Here is a 20,178-nt window from a genome sequence, read left to right on the forward strand (position 1 = left end):
CTAATGTAAAATAACAGATAATATTATCCAATATTTACTGAGCAACATATGCAAATCATTATACTAGGCACTAGAACTACAAAAAGGTATTAAACTTAACAAGCACGTCCTTAAACTACACTACATACTATGGCCAAATATTTGGGAGGCTAAGAAATTACTAAATTAAATAGTAAGTATTGTATACAACCAATTCTATAATTTAAGTAGGAATTAGATAATAGAGTGAAAAGGGAAAAAAGAAAAAGGAATTCTGGAAAGATATCTTAACACTTTATCCTTCACAGCAACCCACACTTTCTTATACAGTAGCCATCACAAATGACTGGAGGTTTACAGAAACCTTGGGAGGAAGGCAGGGCCGATGCCTGGCCCTTATTTTAGAGGAGGAAAATGAACCTCAAAGAGATTACGCAACTTGCTGGAGATCACAGGTCAGGAGGTGGCAGAGCTATATAGCCCGGCCAGTCTGCCAACTTTGTCCAGAGCTCGTTTCTACTACACTGTATTTTAGGCTATCAATACCAAAGTGAGAACTAGAAGGGAGCTCAGAAATCTTCTAATGCAGTGTTTCTCTAACCAAACTGAAAAAAACCTTTCTGAAGAATGCAATCCTAGTCTCCAATGCAGACATACTGAATGATAAACCTCTGGGAGAGGTTTTGTATTTTTACAACATCCCCAAGAGAAGATTCTGCTGATAAGCTTGCTCTATATCTGCATATTCATTGTGGCAGATGTGGCTATTTAAATTCACACTGATTAAATAAAATTAAAAATTGGGTTCCTCAGTCACTTTTAAGTGCTCAGCAGCCACAGGTGGCTAGTGGCCACCATGCAGGTGGCACAGATTCAGGACATTTCAATCACTGCAGAAAATTCTATTGGATAATGTTAATTATAGACCAACCCTTCCACTCTAAGGATAAGAAAACCGAGGTACAAGACCTTGTCAACAAGGGCTACGAAGACAGTGGAGAATTGAAATGCTAACCTAGTCTGCCAGTGTTCCTCTTACTAGATCACTTCATCCCATCTCAAATTCAGGGTTTATTTTCTTTCCATCCTTCCTTGTGGGATGCAACAAAGCAAGAAGAGAAATTCTAAATTTGTGGGGAAAAAAAGTCCTATATAAAAGTTTTATTCAAATTTCATGATTAAATCTAAAACAATCTGCAATTTCTGCATAAAATTAAAGTGGCCTTGGAGAGTTAAGAATATCCTACTGTTAGAAAGCATATCTTAGCCTTGTTTAACCATTATTAAGTACGTCCTCTTTTATGGGCCTGATGTTTTTATCTTTCGTTTTTCAAATCCTGGACAGACGACATTTTACCTCACCTACCTTAACGTTATAAATGTGGAAAAGTGAAATCTTATTTAGCAAACATTTTAAAGATGAAAAACTCAGAAGCAAGAAGCAACCAAATGAAGTGACTTGTCTAATTTTAGGATGTGGTCATTCAAACCACTGAGAACTCTTGGCTTTTGGTAACCTAGCGGCTTAGTATTTATGACATTAATATGTTGTTTTCACTTCTAAGCTATAGTTTTACCTTCCTTTGACTATTGTGTTACATTTAAAACAATTTAAATTCCAAGGTAACGAAGGGTTTGAAGCCTCTGAACAACCAAGAAGGTTTTTACAGGAATTAAGTCAACATATAACCAGCCATGAAAATACAATGTAGTGTCTTCTTTAAAAATAAAACCAGTCATTCCTGTCTAGTATGTTTGGAATGCAAATGTCTCCAAAGTCACTCAACTTAAATCATGACAGTTCACGTTTGAAGGGAATAGGAACTTGAAACTCCACATTAATTAACACTTTCAGGACACAATTACACAGTTCCATTAACTTTTATCAGTACCTAGTATTCAGTCTCAGGTTAAATCTTAGTGACTAGATTTAGAGAAAATATCACATGTCAAAGTGTATATGAAGTTAAAAATTGGACAGTTAAAAGATATGGTCCAATATCAGATATTTAAGAACAGATACTTATTCAAGACAGTTTTTGCCATACTGTGCACCAGAACCTTGGAGTATGGGCTTCTACATAAATAGAAGTTCTTGTTATTCAGAGAAGGAGGTGGTGCAAAAACGGACAACTATTTTCTTTCTCAACACTCACTGGTGTTGAAGTAAATAAACAAACAAAAAAACCCAGTGTAAATACATTAGAGCAGAGAAACAGTCTCCGAGTCATAAAAAGGGGGAGAGACAAAAATTTCTGTGCTCTAACATTTTAAACAGCAGACTGGGAGTTCAAAGTGAAATTTACTCTCTGGCTTTTACAACCAATTCATTACTTCGACATTTTATCTGTTATGTCTTCACTCTCACTTAACCATATTAGGAAGAGGAAAACATGTGCCCCCAAGATTCCTATGCCAATAAAACTACTTTGGAAGCAACATAGCTCACCAAATGAAGAACATCAAAAAAATGCTAAGTGACAAAAGTAGAACTGAACTATCTCAACTTCTGAGTGATAATCCCTGGAACAGGTTAATGCAAGGAGCATAAAAAATATTGCAAACTCTACGCAAATGTTAAAGAGTTGCAAAAAACTCAAATATCATAAAAAACTGGAGGGAAAAAAAGAAATAAACGAAAGTACTGTGAAAGGAGGGCGCTGAGAAGGAAGCTTGATTGAAGCACACAGGTCAAAGGGAGGTGGGGAGGGGGCCTGCAGTACTTCCGTTCTCCTCTCTACCAAGAGGCAATTTTAGGCATTCTTAAGTGATTGAGGCAACAAGACATGTGCTTTGAAACAGGAGTACTACGGAGATGGTCTTGAAATGTCCAACTTAGAGAAAACAACCATGAAATCCCCAGATCATATTTCTCAAGCTTCCTGTAGAAAAATATCAACCATGCTCACACATCGAAGCCAGCTCATTTGACCTCATCTAGACAAGTCTTCAGACAGCCCTCACTCTCTCTCCAGCCCGCCTTCCTTCACTTCCCTGCTGTTGCTTTCCTGGCACACAAAATATAGGCCAGTGAACGGTGGGTGGGTGAGGAGGATGTGAGAGAAAATATGAGAAGTAAAAACGGAATCCACTTAACAGGGACATTAATGAGTCTCATAAGGGCAGGCCAGCAACAATCAGAAGTGAACGGAAAGGGCTTTCCTGGGAAGCAGCGAGCGCGTCTGTAAGGGTTGGGGCAGAGGCCAGGCTACCTACCACTTTTCAGAGAGGCTGCACGGGGGCCGGCTGCCTTGGGTGACCTCTACTGTCTCTTCCGACTCTGAAATGTTAGGATTCTCATTTCACAAAAGGGAACGCGACGGTCATAAAGCCCTCCGACTTAGGACCCTTGTAAATAGGCTGCCTCGTCGGCAGCTTCCCAAACACCACTCCCACCTCTCCCTCCCACACGTGCCCACCCCGCCCCCTTTCAATTTTTCCACCTCCACGTGCGAAACGCCTCGCAGCACTCGCCCCACAGCGGAGAGCGCCTTCCCCTGCAAAGCACCGAAACTCTGCCCCCCTGGGAGAGGTGAGGCGTCCACTCTGCGACCCTGAGCGGCCAAAAAAGGAACTCTCAAATCCAGTCTGCCCCCCTCGCAGCCAGAGCTGAAGGAGGAGGGGGGCGGGACGCAAAGAATAACTTTCTTCTAAAATTTCTCGTCCAGAAAGCGGAGGAGGGGGGGGGGAGAGAGAGAACCCCGAACAGTCCGGGGCTGAGCGGGTGGGGGGAGGGGAAACCCCCTCTCCCCGCATCGTTTAACGGCCGGCAGGGGGGAGGGGGACTCCGGAGGTGAAGGGGGCGTGGGATGGAGAAGCAGGCCAGGGAGCAGGGTCAGGGAGCTGCAGGGGTTCCTGAGGTTGGGGAGCTGCGGGCGTCCCCCCCACCTGGCACACAAAGCAGCTGCCGCGCTCGGCTCTCACCAGATCCTTTGTGTTTTCCATCAGGGCCTCATGGGTAGGGGTTGTCCGTGCTCCCCAGGCCCGCGGCGCCCCCTCCCGAGCTGGGGGCAGACGCCTCTGCCCAGAACTATGGCGACTACAGGGGGGGCCCCGGATGGGCCCAGACCGGTGGCAGCTGCGGCAGCCCCCGGATTTCCCCCCTTTAACTCGGGTGGCCCCAGGATATCAACAACATTAGCATAGCCCTCCCTCCCTAGCGCGCCTGCGCCGTGACCCGCGCCCCGATTGGCCCACTTCCCTACATACCCTCCTCTCAGTCTTCCAGCATGGGACCCTCTGCAGGCTCCGTACTCCACGGGCCGTACCAAGACGAAGGGGTGGAAAAGGCAATTGGGGCTCGTGTAAGTCAAGTGGTTAAAAGTCAGGAAGGAAAGGAGAAATTTCATCCCGTCACCTCAGTTTATACCCTAGCATTCTTGCGTTCCTTTCAATCACTTGTAGCTGCGAAGTTGTGTTGGAAGAAAATTCCCACTCCAGTTACGACGCTTCCCCCTCTACTCGGAAGATTGGTCCTCCCGGAGGAACTCCCACACGGGGAGGAGCTCTTGCGGGGAGTGGGCGTTACGTAGAGCGAGAGAGTGTTGGTCACGTGCTCACAGGCGTTGCAGGCTCTTTCCGGCCTCCGGCAGCCCCAGCAGCAGCGGAAAGCGAGGGGCCTCGGCGCATGCGCAGTGAGGTTCCACGTGAGCGCCCGCGTTCCTTCTCAAACCCAAGGATGCCGCCGGAACGGAGGGGCCGAGCGAGACCGGACAGGACACCCGGAGTGAGACCGGGCCGGAAGACCCAAGTGAAGCCGGGCCGGAGAGCTGGACTGGGGCGGGCTGGGCCGCCCCGAAAGGCTGCTGCTTCATCCCAGCGGCAACCGCCGGCCCCGCCGGGAGCAGCGGCCGCTGCGATAGCAATCGCGGCGGAGGAGGAGAGACGGCTCCGGCAGCGGAATCGCTTGAGGCTGGAGGAGGACAAGCCGGCCGTGGAGCAGTGCCTGGAGGAGCTGGTCTTCGGCGATGTGTTGGACGACGAGGACGCGCTGCTGCGGCGTCTGCGGGGCCCGCGGGTGAGGGAGGCCGAGGCGCGCGGGCTGGGCGCTCGGTGGGCGGTGAGTCTCCAGGGGCGGAGCCTGGGAGACCTGCGGCGCAGAGGAGCTCTCAGGTGGGAGGGAGCCGGGAACGCGGGCGCCCAGGGGTGCCACTCTGAAAGTCTCCGGAGGGCGGAGACAGCGCTTCACTCCCTTGGGAACCGCTTTCCCAGGTATCTAGCAGGCGCTCAATACATACTAATCTGTGTTGAAAGTCTTGAGCATTTTTCGCAGCTCAACCCCATCATCTCCTAAACTCGGTGCTCCTTTCCGCTTGGCCGTTCAGTAGCCTGCCTCAATATCTTGTGATTCGGGGATTCCACCTCGTTTGTGGAGTAAGAATTCATGGGCACGGGCCTGAGAGTCTGTTTTAACAGTTTATCCATATGATAGACTAGCTAGCTTTTGAGAACGATCTTGCCTTCGTCTAGCCAGTAAATCTCTGTGGGCCAGTTTGGCACCAGATACTTTTCCTGGCAATGAGAACCCTGCATAATATTTTTTGCACACTTTTTGCCTCTTTTTTTTTTTTTTTTTTTAAATCCTGAACCTGTTTTTTATTCCAAGATAGGCTATTTCTAGGCATTCTCTAGGCACTGGAAGAGAAGCAGCAATGCAGGAAAACATCCCTTCCTTCTTGGCGCTTTTGTGTTAGTGGTAGAGGCAGAAGATAAAGTTCAGGTATGTCAGTGAAGTGCTGAAGAGAAAAAATAAAGGTACTCGAGAAAGGGAGATAAGTGTGTGTAGAGGAGGCCTATGAAATTTTACATCGGATGGCCAAGCAAAGCCTTACTGAAAATTACTCTATTTGATAAGTGAATATGGACCTATCAAGTATTAGTTGATTGCCAGAACCTTCTTTGGGTGCTTATGGGAGAGGTTGCAGAATCTACTTGGGAGATAGAGAAATACTACTGAAAAAATGCTGAACTGGGTGACAGCTTCCCAGGCAGAAAAAGAAACAGTCTCGTGAGTTGGGGTTTGTAGGGCTTTGGAGGATCACAGGCCAGGAATGGAGCAAGTAGAAATCATCTGGACATTTTTATTTATTTATTATTATTTTTTTTGTGTGTTTTTTTGCCATTTTTAGGCCCGTTCCCGTGGCATGTGGTCGTTCCCAGGCTAGGGGTCGAATCAGAGCTGTAGCTGCTGGCCACAGCCATAGCAACAGCAACTCCAGGTCTGAGCGCATCTGCATCCACACCACGGCTCACGGCAAAGCCAGATCCGTAACCCACTGAGTGAGGCCAGGGATCGAACCCACAACCTCATGGTTCCTAGTGGGATTCATTAGCCACTGAGCCGCAAAGGGAACTCCCATCTGGACATTTTTAACATGTGGTTTGGGGAAAGCTCAAACTTACTTAAGGGAAAATCTCATGGTTGAGATTTAGATTTGATTGTATGGTATAAAGTTTCTTAAAGAGGTAGGAGGTCAAGAACAGTGAAGAAAAGCAGAGAAGAGGTATTTCTAAGAATATGGGATATAAATTATGACATTCAATTGTGTTATTTTATCTTTAATGTTAGTCTGCCTCTGGTCCCATGATTTCTGCGGTTCTATGATTTTCCCTGCTCCCTTCTTCTTCTGTCAGTTTACCTTTTCTGATCTTGGTTTTTTCCTTTTAGCAAGTTGACTTTTTCTCCTGGACTGTTCCATCTTCCATCTCCTGTCTAGTGGGTGGTGCCGTTCTCTGATCGCATTTTTTATTCCAGCCTCGGGCGTTTGCTGTGGTTGCATTCGGGCCCCATTATTTCTTCAGAGGGCCTTAAAACCAAAGCATTCTACAAACCATTTGACTACAGAGTGTCCTTGTCTCCCACCAAGGGGTATGAAAGACTCAGTGCTTGTAGGCATTTTGTCTCCTCTAGGTTCAAGTACAGGAAGACTCAGGCGACTCGGAAGTGGAGAATGAAGCAAAAGATAATTTTCCACCTCAAAAGAAGCCAGTTTGGCTGGATGAAGAAGATGAAGATGAGGAGATGTAGGTTGCCTAATTTTTCTTCAAGAATCCCTCTGGATATTTCAGAAGTTATCTTGCAGAGTTTAAGAAAGTTTTCCTAATATGTGATTATGTGAAGGCTTGAAAAAATACTGGAAAGTAGAGCAAAAATGATTCATAATCCCACAGCCACAGCAACATGGGATCCATGTCTGCTACCTGCACCACAGCTCAGGGCAATGCCAGATCCTTAACTCAGTGAGTGAGGCCAGGGATCAAATCCACACCCTCATGGATCCTCGTCAGGTTCATTACCACGAACCACAATGGGAACTCCTCAGTTATTTAAGAGAGATTATTTGAGGTAAAATTACTTAACATATTTTTTAAAAAATTTTTCTTTCTTTCTTTTTTTTTTTTTTTTTTTGCTTTTTAGAGCTGTACCTACGGCATATGGAGGCTCCCAGGCTAAGGGTCAAATCGGAGCTGCAGCTCCCAAGGAGAACCACTGTTATATACACATACTGGTATCTCTCTCTCTCTCTCTCTCTCCTATCCCGTATAGAAAAGCTAAGAGAGCAGTGTTTGGGGTCAGACTTGGGTTTACCTCCTGATTTGGCCAGTTCCTAACTGACCATGGGCAAGATTGGAACCCACCTTTATTCATTTGTAAAATGGAGGTAATAATACCTATATAAGAAGGCTCTTGAGATTAAATGAAAGAGTGTTTGTAGTGCTCTTAACACAATGCCTGAATTTGAGAAAAGGCTAAAAAAAAGTTAGCTTATATGCACAATGTATATTTTAATAGGTAAATGTATTGCAAGCATTTCTTGGCACTTTAAAAAAAGCTTTATAAGCATTTTAAATGGATATATTATAGTCCTTATATGACTAAATATTTAACCATAATTTATGTAGTTTTTGTTAGAGATGTGTGTACACACATACATATATATACACACACACATACATATATATACACACACATATATATACACACACATACATATATATACACACACACACACACATATATTTTTTTTTTTAAAGGGCTGCACTTGTGGCATAGGGAGGTTCCCAGGCTAGGGGTCGAATCAGAGCTACATCTGCCAGCCTATGCCACAGCAACGTGGGATCCAAGCCACATCTGTGACGTACACCACAGCCCACGGCAATGCCGGATCCTTAACCCACTGAGCAAGGCCAGTGATCAAACCCTCAGCCTCATGGTTCTGAGTCGGATTCACTTCCACTATACCATGATGGGAACTCCTAGATATACTCTTATTTTTTTAGGCATCGAGATGAGCATTTTCATGCATAAACCTTTTTCTGTTTTTTCAATTATTATTATTTTTGCTTTTTAGGGCTGCACCTGCACCATATAGAAGTTCTCAGGCTAGGGGTTGGATGGGATCTGCAGTTGTTGGCCTCCCCACAGCCACAGCAACATGGGATCCAAGCCATGTCTGCTACCTGCACCACAGTGCCAGATCCTTAACTTGCTGAGTGAGACCAGGGATCAAATCTGCATCCTCATGGATCCTAGTCGGGTTCATTACCACGAGCCACAGTGGGAACTCCTCAGTTATTTAAGAGAGATTATTTGAGGTAGAATTACTTAATCAAAGAACATATTTAAAAAAACATATATATATATATTTTTTTTTTGCTTTTTAGGGCTATACCTATGGCACATGGAGGCTCCCAGGCTAAGGGTCAAATTGGAGCTGCAGCTGCTGGCCTACACTACTGCCACAGCAACTTGGGATCTGAGCTATGTCTGCGACCTCAGCTCACGGCGACGCTAGATCCTTAACCCACTGAGCAGGGCCAGGGATCAAACCCGAGTCCCCAGGAATACTAGTTGAGTTTGTTCCTGCTAAGCCATGATAGGAACTCTTTCTGCTGATATTTTTAATTAACTCCTTTATTTTTTTTTCTGGTTTCTCCTGTGGCATGTGGAAATTCCTGGGCCAAGGATGCTAGATCCTCAACCCACTGAGCCAGGCTGGGGATTGAACTGGCACTTCCACAGAGACAAGTTGAATCATTAACCCACTGTGCCACAGTGGGAACTCCAAAGAGCAGGCATTTTTTAAGGTTCTTGATAAATACAGGCTGACCCTGAGGGTCTACCAATTTACCTTCCCATCGAAAGGGGTCCGTTTCACTTCAATTTAAAAGCAATGATTTCTCTTTTTTCGAACTTTGTCCATTTTATTTTATTTTTTTGGCCACGCTGTGGCCTATGGAATTCCTGGGCCTAGAGGTTGAACCTGCATCTTGGCACTGCTGCTGATCCCATTATGCCATAGCAGGAACTCCCTTATTGTTTGCTCAAGATACTAAATGCAACAGCTGTTTATGTTGATTCTTTAAAAGTTATTTAAAGCACGCTGTTCTATTTTTTACAGGGTCGACATGATGAACAACCGTTTTCGGAAAGATATGATGAAAAATGCCAGTGAAAGTAAACTTTCCAAAGATGAGCTTCAAAAGAGACTTAAAGAAGAGTAAGTACACTTCATGTGATTTACTAAGTGGTATTTATAACCAGTACTTTTTTTTTTTTTTTTTTTTTTTTTTGATTCACTCAGTGTTTGGCTATAAGCAGCCTCAGACTCTTTAGTAGTCAGATTTCCATTTTCACGTAAAGGCATTGCTCCTGGAAGACATGATTACATTTTAGCATGAGGGGGAGGGAACGCAACAAGTCCAAAAAGTTTTGGATATATACTTGTAATCCCAACATCCAAATATAGTCAGTGATACTGTCATTTACTTGTTTGTTCATTGGTATATGGTAAACTATCTCTTTTCCACAACTTCCAGGTTCTTTCAGTTGAACAGAACTGGGAAATACATATTTTAAAATAATTTCTTTTTCTTTGTCTTTTTAGGGTCACCCCTGTGGCATAGGGAGGTTCCCAGGCTAGGGGTTGAATCTGAGATGTAGCTGCCTGCCTACACCACAGCTCACAACAACTCGGGGTCCTTAACCCACTGAGTGAGGCCAGGGATTAAACCTGCCTCCTCATGGATACTAGTTGGGTTTGTTACCGCTCACCCATGATGGGAACTCCTTAAAATAATGGTTTTATGTTGATACTTTCAATTCAAACTTAACAGATCTTTAAAAGTATTTTAAAATATTTTTCTTTGTACCGAGAACATTTTTTAATTCCTAGAGATTCATTGCATTGTCACTTTTTTTGAAAGTAGATTCCTATAAGGTATAATTTACATATAGTGAAATTCACTCTTTTAAATTTTGAATTTAAATTCAAATCCTAAGAATTCTGTTAAGCACGTGTAGTCATTATAAGTACCATATGGTAACCACGTATGGAAACAAGATACAGAACATTCCTTTCACCCAAAAAGTTCACTTACAGGTCTTGGTAGTCAACCCCCTCTCCTCCTCTTCTAACTCCTTCAGCCCCTGACAACCACTGATCCATTTTATGTCTTTATAAATTTGCCTTTTCCAGAATGTTATATAAATACAGTAATACAGTGTATAGTCTTTTGAATCTGTTAAACCCATTTAGTGAATTTATTACTTCAGGTATTTTCCAGTTTGAGAGGAAACCTAGACCTTTTGTTGTGTTTAGTTCTTATTTTTCCTTTTATTACGTTCATAACTTTGTTTAAATACTTGGAAATATTTGTATTAGCTCTTTTAAAGTCATTGTGTACTAATTCTACCAGGTCTGTCTTTGCTGTTGCATTGTCTCTTGACTGCCTTTTTTTTTTTTTTTTTTTCTCCTTTTTACCACCATGCCTGTGGCATATGGAAGCTCCTGGACTAGGGGTTGAATTGGAGCTGCAGCTGAAGCCTCTGCCACAGCCGCAGCAACACTGTATCTGAGCTGCCTCTGTGACCTACACTACAGCTTGTGGCAACACTGGATCCTTAACCCATTGAGCAAGGCCAGGGATTGAACCTGCATCCTCACAGATAATGTTGGGTCCGTAACACACTAGCTACAATGGAAACTCCTTGACTGCTTTTTCTTCTGGTTATGGCTCATGTTTTTCTGTTTCTCTGCATATGTAGTAGTTTTGATTGGATTCTGGGCAGTGTGCATGTTGTTCAGTGTCTGGATTTTGTTTCCTGCTTTTAATGAGTATTGAACTTTGCCTTGGCAGGCAGTTAATTGACTTGGAAATCAGTTTGATCCTTTCAAGATTTTTTTTTCTTTTTTTTCTTCTTTTTTTTTGCTTTTTAGGGCCTTGGGTGTGGCATATGGAAATTCCTTGGCTAGGGATTGAATTGGAGCTACAGGTGCTGGCCTCCAACACAGCTCACAGCAATGCTAGATCCTTAATCCACTGAGCAAGGCCAGGGATCGAACCTGCATCCTCATGGGTACTAGTTGGGCTCGTTACCACTGAGCTACAACGGGAACGTCCTCAAAATTTGTTTTTAGCTTTCTTCTAAGGGAGCATTTATTCTAAGCTAGGTTTGCCCCATTATTAAGGTATGACCTTTCTGATATCTCTACTGAATGCCCTGAGAGTGTTCAAGGGCATTCCCTCTGACAGGTTGATCTCAAGTGTCTGAGCTTTGGTTCAGTGCAACTTACAGCTCCCTAGTAATTCTTTGCTTGATTTTATGGAGTTTCATCCTAAGAGTGTGAAGCTTGGTATTCAGACCCAATGACCCCGGTGTAGCTTTTGGGAGCTCTTTGTCTTTCTCTTCTACAGTTGACTGCCCCTTCAAATTTCTGTTGTCTTACCTCGCCCACGTCTGATGTTTTTCTCCTTGTCTCTGTGTAAAGGTGTTACAAAAATGACTTGAGGGGAAAATCCCAGGGATGGCAGGGCTCACTTTATTTTCTTTCTCTTAGGGATCATAGTCCTATGTTGCCTGTTGTCCAATTTCTGAAAATATATTTATTCATATGCTTTGGCTGCTTTTCTAGTTAGTTATGGCTAAGTGAGCTTAGTTAGGTGGACTTGTCTGTAATTCTGCATTAAACAATTAGAATGATTCTTTGCATGCTTCTGGATACCAACCCTTCAGATTTTAACTTTCACGCATCTCCTGAAGCTTACTTTTTCCAGGGTGAAATGCTCCTGTTTTATTCAAAGGCTATATGATAAATTTGTGTATTTTACCAACCTGGTATTTTTTTTTTTTTTCCAGACATGTTCTTGTGTTGCACTCTGTGTACTCTGTCGCATTGATTTATAACCACAAAGCGATTTCTTTACCTAGTCCCAAGGTCTGGTGTGTTGATACGAGCAACTTATTTGCAGCCGTGTAACTAGATGTAAATAATCAACCACACATCCATAGCCTGTATTCAGAACTACTTTAGATGGTTTAGAAGTTCATGGAAGTTTCCAGTTTAGGCAAGTTGGGACTATGCTGTGTGAGTAACCTGTGCTTCAAGATAATAACTTCTTTGAAAACAGATTCTATTCATCCTCTTAAGGATGATCTCTGACCTATGCTCTTTTGATGTGTTAAGCTCTGTAAAAATATGTGATTACTATAAAATGTTGTATTTTTGCTTAGATTCCAGCATGCCATGGGGGGTGTGCCTGCCTGGGCAGAGACCAGTAGGCGGAAAACATCTTCGGATGGTAAGTATTGACACCTCTGTTTAAGTTGGTAAATAGATCCCTGTTCTGTTATTATTTGAGCTGTCTCATGAAGCTCATTAAAACCTAGGTGTTTAAAATGTTTTTTGTTTTTTAATGTCTGGTTTTGAAGTGTACCATTTTTCTGAGGGAAGCCTTTTTATTTACAGTAGTGTGTAAGGCTTACTTCATTGCATATTCTCCACGCGAAAAGAGAATAGTGGATGAATCTTCTCATGTGTTTTCTCAGCAGAACTATGTTGCATTGTGGCATAGGGTTAAGTGAAAACGAGTGGAGTATTCTTCCTTGATTCAGAGTCCCTTCCACGAGGCGGTGGAATGTCTTTATAAGGCGCACATGTTAGGTCAGGCCCAGATGGTTACTCGCTTCATACAAACCTGTTTTCCAACTCCAGATTTTAAGTTGGACTTGACCCAAAACACTCTTCTTAGTTTAGACATTAAAGCATGGATGGTTTTGGCGAAGGTGTGATTTGAGTGCTTTGGAGTTACAAATTTTAGACTTGAAATTGACCTTCGAAGTCCTTAAGGGACTTGAGAGTATATCCTTGTATGTAATGCAGGCACTCCTTTCTTCGCATCCCTGGTATCTGATGAACTTCTCTTTCATTACCGTCTTTACTTCTCTCTCCCTTCTCCCCATGCCTGTCAGTCCTCATGGTCTTCAAGTATAGGGAGCCCTTGCAAGGAGCCAGCTGTTTTATATAATTCTCATAGTCAGTTAAGTAGAAATCCACCCTCTGGTTTCCAGTGCTTGAGAGGATGAAGGGCTCTTAATAAGTCAGCCTGTAATGTGCTCCTCAATGGACTCTGTTCCCCTGTTCTCCTTTTCTTGAAGAATTAGTTGTTACAGGTTTTTTTTTTTCATCATTTTGAAATTTAACCTCCCAACATTCTGGAGTCCTACCTTTTAAAGAGATGTAATTTTATCTTTCTTATAAACTTTTCTGTTATTTGAGACATGATTTTTCCAAGTTTTTTAATATATTAATCATTTCTTGTCTTTTGGCTGTTTTTGTGTGACCAATTTTCAAACCTTGGTCACCACTTTTCCCTTCTAGATGAAATTTAATTTTATTATCCATTTTAGAATATTGCATTCATAGAACCACAGCATTTTATTTTATTTTTTGGCTGCACTTGTGGCACGTGGAAGTTCCTAGGTCAGGAATCAAACCCAAGCCACAGCTGTGACCTGTGCTACAGCTGCAGCAATGCTGGATCCTTAACCTGGGAACTCCTAGAATTTTTTTTTTAAGGGCCGCACCTGCGGCATAAGGAGGTTCACAGGCTAGGGGTCTAATTGGAGCTGTTGCTGCTGGCCTGTGCCACAGCCACGCCGGATCCGAGCTACATCTGTGACCTACACCATAGCTCATGGCAACACCTGATCCTTAATCACTGATTGAGGCCAGGGATCGAACCCACGTCCTCATGGATCCTGGTCAGGTTGTTAACTGCTGAGGCAAGACGGGAACTCAGTAGAATTTTTTTTTTCTTCTTTTTACTCCTGCACCTGTGGTACATGGACGTATCTGTTTCAGGGATTGAATCTGAGCCACAGTTTCGACAACGCTAGATCCTTGATCCCACTATGCTGGGCCAGGGATCGAACCTGTGCCTCTGTAGCTATCCAGACCTCTGCCATTGGATTCTTAACCCATGGTGCCATGGCAGGAACTCCTATTTTTATTTTTTATTATTATTTTCCTTCTGGTTTTATTGGGATATAACTGACACATAGCATTGTGTAAGTTTAAGGTGTGCAGCATGATGATTTGACTTATATCATGAAATCGTTACCACAGTAAGTTCAGTGAATATCCATTATCTTATATAGATACAAAAATTAAATAAATAAGAAAGAAAAATATTTTTATTTGTAATGAGAAGTCTTAGGATTCACTGTCTAAACAACTTTCATATGTTACATACAGCAGAGTTGTAGTTACCATGTTGTACATTATATCCCTAGTACTTATTTATCTTATAAATAAGTTTGTACCTTTCTATAAATAAGTTTGTACCTTTTGACTTCCTTCATCCAGTTCCGCTTTACCTCAACCACCACCTGTGGTAAATCTGATCTCTTTCTGAGTTTTAAAAAAAATTATGTCTGGAGTTCCCGTCATGGCGCAGTGGTTAACGAATCCGACTAGGAACCATGAGGTCGCGGGTTCGATCCCTGCCCTTGCTCAGTGGGTTAATGATCTGGCATTTCCGTGAGCTGTGGTGTAGGTTGCAGACTCGGCTCGGATCCCGCGTTGCTGTGGCTCTGGCGTAGTCCGGGGGCTACAGCTCCGATTCGACCCCTAGCTTGGGAACCTCCATATGCCGTAGGAGCGGCCCAAAGAAATAGCAAAAAAAAAAAAGACAAAAAAAAAAAAATTATGTCTGGTAATTCCACTATCTAGATCTCCTATGAGGATTGTCTGTTTTTCCTTAGATTTTGAGTCAGATTATTTTACCTTGTCATAACTGACCTCATTATATTTCATTGAGTGGTGGACGTTGTATATGAAAAATAATACTGATTAATTAGAGGCCAAGGACAGGGATATCTTTTTCCAGAGAATTTATATATTTGTTTTTGGGTAGCTGGCTGGGCAGTGGGCACTAGCATCCTAAAGCATCTTGTTTTATTGAGAGTGTGAGGATTCAAAGCTGGGTTTCAGTTCCTGGGAGATGTTCTTTGATTTCACCTTTTTTTTTTTTTTGCCATTTCTTGGGCCGCTCCCACGGCATATGGGAGGTTCCCAGGCTAGGGGTCGAATCGGAGCTGTAGCCCCTGGCCTACGCCAGAGCCACAGGAACGCGGGATCCGAGCCGCGTCTGCAACCTACACCACAGCTCTCGGCAATGCCGGATCCTTAACCCACTGAGCAAGGGCAGGGATCAAACCCGCAACCTCGTGGTTCCTAGTCGGATTCCTTAACCACTGCGCCATGACGGGAACTCCCTGATTTCACCTTTAATTTTATGTGTAGTCTTTTATGGCAGCAATCCAGAGCCTGATGGTTTGCCAGACCTCTTAGGAACCTTAGAGGGCTTTTGGTGCTGGTTTTTGCCCACGTAACCCTGCAAGTGTTTTAAACACTATGCTTAGCTTCTCAGCTTTCTTTGCTAGAATCATCCGTCATATCCAGGGGAAAAGCAGCCCTATTATCACTCTTTGAAGTTCTGATACATAGTTTGCTGACATTGATCTTTGAATCAGCTAAAAGTTCTAGTTCTTTTTCATGTGGGTTGTTAAGCTAGATCTGCTGTTCATCCTGTTGCAAAATTTGCCACAGTTAGGAGTTTCTCTTTTTAAATTAAATTCTGAGTCTCTCTCATTTCATGCTGTTTTAGTCACTGTCTGTGAATGTGTGTCTTTCATTCCAGAGTCAGGCTTTGAGTTAACCATATATATTGAGGTCTTTGTCATCTTTTTCCTCTCCTTTCACATTTATTTTACTGTTTTACTTTTGCCAATTACAGCTTAAATAAAATGACTGAGGTTGGGAAACTGGGAGGGTAGTCGAAGTTTGAAATATAGATGTTTAGGGTAAGTAATGGCCATCTCCTTGGTTCTAAAGATTAGTCTGTGGGTTTGTTTGACTTAGATGAAAGTGAAGAGGATGAAGATGATTTGTTGCAAAGGACTGGGAATTTCATAGCCACATCAACCTCTCTTCCTAAAGGAATCTTGAAGGTGAGAATCAGTAAAGTTGGGTCTGTCCAGCTAATTACCTCTGAAATCCATCATGCTTCCCAGGCACAAATGTATGGATTCCTGTTATTGATGGGATTAATTGTGCATGCTGTCATTCTGCCTCAGTAAATATTTGTTAGGTTTTTTTACTTCTGTCAAAATGATGAATAAGGTTAAATTATGGCCCCAGGAATCTTTTAGGAATCGTATTTGATTTCTCCTTTTGCATTTCTCATCCTTTCTGTTGGCACTAGCCTAGTTTATGCTGCTGTTGTCTTTTACCCAGTGCACTAAAGCAGCTTTGTGACCAGACTCTTCACTGCCCTTTACTTCTTCCTAAACTGTTCTTCCTACACTAGCCCGAGAGGACTTTTAAAAATAAAACATCAAAAAAAAAAAGAAAAAACTAAAACAAAAAACAAAACAACCTTACCACACACGCGCGCGCGCACACACACACACACACACACACACACACAAATAAATAAAAATAAAACATCTGTAATTCCTGTTGTAGCACAGAGGAAATGAATCCAACTAGGAGCCATCAGATTGCAGGTTTGATCCCTGGCCTCGCTCAGTGGGTTGAGGATCTGGTGTTGCTGTGATCTGTGGTGTAGGTTGCAGATGTGGCTTGGATCCTGCTGTGGCTGTGGTGTAGGCCAGCAGCTGTAGCTCTGATTCCACCCCCAGCCTGGGAACTTGCATATGCCATGGGTGTGGCCTAAAAAGCAAGAAAAAAAAAAGGACACACAGTCCAAGGTGGTGTGCCTGATTAAAGTTGGAGGACGAGAATGTCGCAGCAGATGTGTTTAGGTGTGTATGTGTGTGTAATTCTCCAAGTTACCATGTGCACATATACACATAGATACATTAATTCTGATACATCATAAATAAAAAATAAAACAAACAAATATCATGTCCTGTTACGTTTCATTGCTCTTTGAAAATTCCTTAGAGTCTACATTGCTCTTCACATGATCCGGCTTCTGTTTATATTTTCAACTTCATCTCATACTTTTCTCTCTTCTTCCTTACTCAGGCCACATAAGCCTTTTTTCTGTTTCTTAAACATGCCTAGTCCTTTTTTCTTGCTCATTCTTCTGTCTCTCTGCTCTTCAGGCACAGCCAGTGGCCAACTCATTCTTAACCTTTTTACTCCAGTGACACCCTAGAAATGTCTTTTCCGGCCTTCCTAGCTGAAGTGGCTTACTGGTTACTTTCTAACTCATCACCCTGTCTCATGTGTTCATTTTGGTGACTGAGTGCCTGCCTGGTTTCTTGCTTCGTTAAATAGCTGTTACATGAACAGATCTCTGACTCAATTTTCCCCCTGGAAGAATGGGGGCATGCATATGTAGATGGCAGAGAAGGGGGCCATGCTGTCGGAAATTATTACACAAATATATATATTCTTTGTACTCTCCGAGATTCTTTTCCCTTTATAAGTTATTACAAAATATTGAGTATGGTTCCCTGTGCTATACAGTAGGTCCTTGTGGGTTATGTTTTATTTATAGTAGTGTGGATATGTTATTCCCAAACTCGTAATTTTTTCCTACCTTTTCCTTTCCTCTTTGGAAATGTAAGTTTGTTTTCTATGTTAAAACTGAATTCTTGGAGTTCCCATGGTGGCTTAGCAGGTTAAGAACCCCATGTAGTCCCTGTGAGGATGTAGGTTTGATCCTGGCCTTGCTCAGTGGGTTAAGGATCCAGTGTTGCCTCACACTGCTGTGTAGGTCACAGATGTAGCTTGGATCGGCTGTGGCTGTGGCTGTGGCTGTGGCTGTGGCCTGCAGCTGCAGCTCCAATTGGACCCCTAGCCTGGAAACTTCCTGTGCCACAGGTACAGCTGTAAAAAGACCAAAAAAAAAAAAAAAAAAAAAAAAAAAAAAAAGAAAAAAGTGAATTCTTGCATAGTGAAGTACTATACTAGAATACTAGTTGGTAACAGAGCTGTGATCTGCTTACCATCCCAGTGCACATTCTTCTGCATTGTAAACTGCATTATAATGTCTTTTCTTTGTGCTTAAAAGAAAAACAAGTTTAACCCATTTGAATTGATAAAATTTTAGCTTAATTTTTCCATAGATGAAGAACTGCCAACATGCTAATGCTGAACGTCCTACTACTGCTGAGATCTCATCTGTGCAGTTCCATCCTCGTGCACAGGTTGTGATGGTCGCGGGACTAGATAACGCCATATCGCTGTTTCAGGTATGCATTTTTAAATGAAGCCTGTATGAAAAGCGTTTACCATCAGCATACATGTTCTGTGGAAATAACCAAAAGTAATATTTTGTACTTCTTTATAGGTTGATGGAAAAACAAATCCTAAAATTCAGAGCATCTATTTGGAAAAGTTTCCAATCTTTAAGGCTCGTTTTAGTGCTAATGGAGAAGAGGTTTTAGCCACGAGTACTCACAGCAGGGTGCTTTATGTCTATGATATGCTGGCTGGAAAGCTAATTCCTGTGCATCAAGTAAGAGGTGAGGTTTCTTTTGAACCCCCAGCACCTCCCCACAGCCAACAGCTAATAAGTTCCCTTAACAGTATTTACAGCCACTTGTTTTTTCCCCCCATAAAGTTCTTTAAAAATGAGAGTTTCTTTGGTTTTAGTATTTGGAAAAATGTCATGATGTTGAGACAATATGTTTGAATGAAAAAAGTGAACTGACTTTTTACTGAGCACATGGGAAAAATGATAATTTGCAAATGTGTGTTCCCCTAGACCAGAAAAGCAGTAATAAATACTTGGCTGTAAACTTAGCTATTGGCTGCAGCAGAAAGAGCATGAGCCTGGGAGCTAGAAGACCTGAGTTCTACTTTTTTGGATAAATTATTATTTTTTTTAATTTATCTTTTATTCTGTTGTCTGTTTTCCTTTTCTGGGGCCACTCCCGCGGCATATGGAGGTTCCCAGGCTAGGGGTCTCATCGGAGCTGTAGCTGCCAGCCTACACCACAGCCACAGCAATGTGGGATCCCAGCCGTGTCTGCGACCCACACCACAGATCACGGCAACACCAGGTCCTTAACCCACTAAGCAAGGCCAGGGATCGAACCTGCAACCTCATGGTTCATAGCTGGATTTGTTAACCACTGAGCCACAACGGGAACTCCGGATAAATTATTTTTCTGATCTTCAGAAAATTTGAGTACCCTTCAGTTCTGCTATTTGTTATAATAGAATTTTGTTTTACATTTAAAGGAAATAAAGTACTGCTTTTGGAGGTTGTTTTGTATTTTAAAGAATGAACTATGTAAAGCATACATCTTTTTTATCAAATGAAAATTCATCTTTCCTCTGCCTTATGTATTTTTCACTTGCATTCTTCTACCCCTGTTACCACGAGATATGGTGATGCCTTTACGAATCCTTTGGGAGCCAGACTCCTGCTAATGAAGTTATTTGGGTTAACATTGTAAAACTTGGGAGGTGATGCTGGCAGCTCACCTTCAGTCTCCCTGATAAATTGCTTGTACGTGAGGCTGTAAAGGACAAGCATTGCTCTGTACAGCCTTTTGTCTGTTGGTTCAAAGGGAGTAAGGCCAATTTTAGAAACCTTTACAGTGTTTATTTTCAGGGTTTCTAGTCTCTTCTTTCCTGCGTTACTGATGCTTTTAGTCGTCCTTTCCAAGCAGATTCTTAATTTATCTATTTGTGCTTTAAACATGTGTCTCTCAAACCTTAATGTACATCTGAATCTCCAGGGCACCTTGTTAAAATGCAGATTCTGGTTCTGCTATTCTGAGGGGGGCCTGATTTCTGCATCTCGAACAAGCTTTTAGATACTGCTGATGTTGTTAAGGACGGCGTATAATTGATCTGGTCAGTCAGTCCACTTTGCATCCTGAGGAATTCGGCTCCATTCTAATTAAATCAGACATTCCTTTTCTTATCA

General features: G+C 42.6%; 2 protein-coding genes across 40 annotated transcripts in view; one reads left to right on the forward strand and one right to left on the reverse strand.

Annotated features, from left to right (window-relative positions):
• The window catches only part of MBTD1 (mbt domain containing 1), a 75,604-nt gene extending 71,166 nt beyond the window's left edge, over window positions 1–4,438 (reverse strand). For 6 of the 39 annotated variants that reach the window (XM_005668935.3, XM_013981069.2, XM_013981060.2 and 3 more), the window contains exons 1-2: window positions 3,904–4,164; window positions 3,196–3,259 (exon numbers count right to left, since the gene is read on the reverse strand). The gene's annotated coding sequence lies outside the window, so the exon portion shown is untranslated. The other 33 variants (XR_002337184.1, XM_021067229.1, XM_013981062.2 and 30 more) reach the window with 13 other exon arrangements.
• The window catches only part of UTP18 (UTP18, small subunit processome component), a 38,998-nt gene continuing 23,025 nt past the window's right edge, over window positions 4,206–20,178 (forward strand). Inside the window, exons 1-7 of the mRNA XM_003131596.5 lie at window positions 4,206–4,996; window positions 6,890–7,002; window positions 9,381–9,479; window positions 12,494–12,561; window positions 16,185–16,273; window positions 18,365–18,490; window positions 18,589–18,763. Coding sequence (XP_003131644.2) covers window positions 4,607–4,996; window positions 6,890–7,002; window positions 9,381–9,479; window positions 12,494–12,561; window positions 16,185–16,273; window positions 18,365–18,490; window positions 18,589–18,763 — 1,060 coding nt within the window. The 5' untranslated portion in view covers window positions 4,206–4,606. The remainder of the gene's footprint in view (window positions 4,997–6,889; window positions 7,003–9,380; window positions 9,480–12,493; window positions 12,562–16,184; window positions 16,274–18,364; window positions 18,491–18,588; window positions 18,764–20,178) is intronic.

The sequence above is a fragment of the Sus scrofa genome, chromosome 12 (assembly GCF_000003025.6).
Source record: "Sus scrofa isolate TJ Tabasco breed Duroc chromosome 12, Sscrofa11.1, whole genome shotgun sequence".
NCBI lineage: Eukaryota > Metazoa > Chordata > Mammalia > Artiodactyla > Suidae > Sus > Sus scrofa.